Below are 2647 nucleotides of genomic sequence, written 5' to 3' on the forward strand. Positions count from 1 at the left end.
CCCCTCTCCAGGACACCCCGTTGCCACGCTGAGCCTTGTCAGCTGCCAGGAATGTGCTGCTGCGGCAACGGGTGGGTGGTCTGAGCTCACCCACCTTCCCGTGTGTGTCCCCCCTCCCCAACCCACGCAGGGAGCAGCCTGGAGCCCCAGGAGCACAGCATGGAGCCCCCAGCCCCCCCAGAGGAGGAGGAGGAGGAGACCCCCCTCACGGTGGCATCGGGCCCGGTGGGTCAGCAGCTCTTTGGTTACGTGGGGATCGAGGCCGTGCTCGAGCAGATGAAGCTCAAAACCATGAAGACAGGCTTTGAGTTCAACATCATGGTCGTGGGTGAGCACCAGGGTTCGGGTTTGCTCCTGGGGGAGTGGGAATTCTGGCTCCAGTGGTGGGGTCTGGGGGGAGAGCAGGGGTTTGAGGGATTTTTTTCAAGGGTTGAAGGGTCACGACGTCGACAAGAGGAGCAACACGATGGGGTGGTGGTGCTGGTGGGGGAGGTCGTCCCAAGGACCAGGGTGCTCCCAAGTGGGTCCCCAGGGGCAAGGTGTTTATTAGGGGGGCAACCTGGAGCTCTCCCAACCTCTGGGGTGCTCCCAGGTGTGTGTCGAGGTGTTATACTGGGAATAAACCTATTGGGGAGGATAAGCTGGAGCTATCCCAGCCTCTGGGATGGTCCCAAATGGGTGTCGAGGTGTTATACTGGGAATAAACCTGTATGGGAGGACAAACTGGAGTTATTCCAGTCTCTGGGATGGCCTCAGATGGTTGCCTAAGTGTTATACTGGGAATAAATTCAGCAGGGAGGACAAACTGGAGCTATCCCAACCTCTAGGATATCCCAGATTGGTGCCGAGGTGTTATACTGGGAACAAGCCTACTGGGGATAAACTGGAGTTATTCCAGTCTCTGGGATTGTCCCAAATTGGTGTTGAGGTGTTATACTGGGAATAAATTCAGTGGGAAGGACAAACTGGAGCTATCCCAACCTCTGGGATGGTCCCAAATGGGTGTCGAGGTGTTATACTGGGAATAAACCTGTATGGGAGGACAAACTGCAGCTATCCCAGCCTCTGGGATGCTCTCAGGTGGTTGCCAAGGTGTTATACTGGGAATAAACCTATTGGGGAGGATAAACTGGAGCTATCCCAACCTCTGGGATGGTCCCAGATGGTTGCTGAGGTGTCATACTGGGAATAAAGCCAGTGGGGAAGACAAACTGGAGCTATCCCAACCTGCGGGATGCTCCCAAATGGATGTGGAGGTGTTATTTGTTGCCCTGAGGGAACTAAATTTCTTGGGGGGAGGAGCTGTTGGTGTTGAGCTCCAGCTGAGCTGGTGTCCCCAACAGGGCAGAGCGGGCTGGGGAAGTCAACGATGGTGAACACCCTCTTCAAGTCCAAGGTGAGCCCCAGGTCCTCGCAGCCTGGCCAGCAGGAGCGCATCCCCCGGACGGTGCAGCTGCAGTCCATCACCCATGGTAAATCATGGTCCACCAACCCTGGGGTGAAGCAGGAGGCCATGGGGGGGGGGGTCTGAGATCCTTCTTTTCAGCCTTGCTTGGTCCTTGCTGACCCACATCTCTGCCCAACAGTCATCGAGGAGAAGGGTGTGAAGATGAAGCTGACGGTGACGGACACACCAGGGTTTGGGGACCAGATCAACAATGAGAACTGGTGGGACACAACAGGGTGCAGCCCATCCCAGCTTGGTAGGGGGCAGTTTAGGGTTGGGGTTGAGCTCAGTTGGTATTTTCCCCCAACTTCTCGTCCTCAGCTGGGACCCCATCATCAAGTACATCAACGAGCAGTATGAGAGGTACCTGCGTGAGGAGATCCTCATCACCCGCAAGAGGAAGATCCCAGACACCCGGGTCCATGGCTGTGTCTACTTTGTCCCCCCCACGGGTCACTGGTGGGTCCCCACTCGCAGCATCCGTGGGTGCTCCCTGCTTGGTGGGGTGGGTTCCCGTGGGGTGATGGTGGTGGTGTAACCTCAGGGTGATGGTGGGTGATGTTGGGGTGATGGGTCATCCTGGGGTGATGGTGGTGAAGGTCACAGGGATAGGTTCATCTCAAGGTTGTATGGTAGTATGGTCACCTCAGGGTGGCAGGGGTGTGTTCACCATTGGGTGATGGTGATGAAGTCACCCAGGTAATGATGGTGGAGTCACCACGGGTTGATTGTAGTGGGGGTCACCCCAGGGTGATGGAAGCATGGTCACTCCAGGGTGACAGTAGTAGAGTCACTCTGGGGTTGATGGTGCTGCGGTCACCTTGGGATTGATGGTGATGGGTCACCCTGGGGTGGTGGTGGTGAGGGTCATGGTGGTGGGTTTGCCCCAGGGTGTTTGGGGTCACCCTGGGGTTGATGATGGGAGGGTCTCCCTGGGGTGATGGTGGTGGTGGGGATTACCATGGGTTGATGGTAGTGGGGCTCACCGCAGAGGAATGGTAGCATGGTCACTTAAGGGTGACAGTGGTGGCTTCACCTTGTTGTTGATGGTAGTGGGGTCACCCTGGGCTGATGAGGGGGGGTGTATCATCATGGTGGGATGGTCACCCCAGGGTTACAGTGGTAGGGTCATTCTGGGGTTGATGCTGGTGGGGTCACCCTGGGCTGATGGTGGGGGGGAGGTCACCCTGGGCTGATGGT

The 2647-nt window shown here is 57.1% G+C and overlaps 1 protein-coding gene across 1 annotated transcript; it reads left to right on the top strand.

The window, feature by feature from the left end:
* The first annotated feature begins 159 nt into the window (after positions 1-159).
* LOC104395602 (septin-12-like) lies at positions 160-1985 on the top strand. The gene is made up of 4 exons (XM_010005312.1): positions 160-328; positions 1344-1472; positions 1587-1668; positions 1769-1985. Exons 1-4 carry the CDS (start codon positions 160-162, stop codon positions 1983-1985), a joined length of 597 nt encoding a protein of 198 aa, XP_010003614.1.
* The last annotated feature ends 662 nt before the right edge of the window (positions 1986-2647 follow it).

This window comes from Chaetura pelagica, unplaced genomic scaffold (genome assembly GCF_000747805.2).
Source record: "Chaetura pelagica isolate M959 unplaced genomic scaffold, ChaPel_1.0 scaffold889, whole genome shotgun sequence".
Lineage (NCBI taxonomy): Eukaryota > Metazoa > Chordata > Aves > Apodiformes > Apodidae > Chaetura > Chaetura pelagica.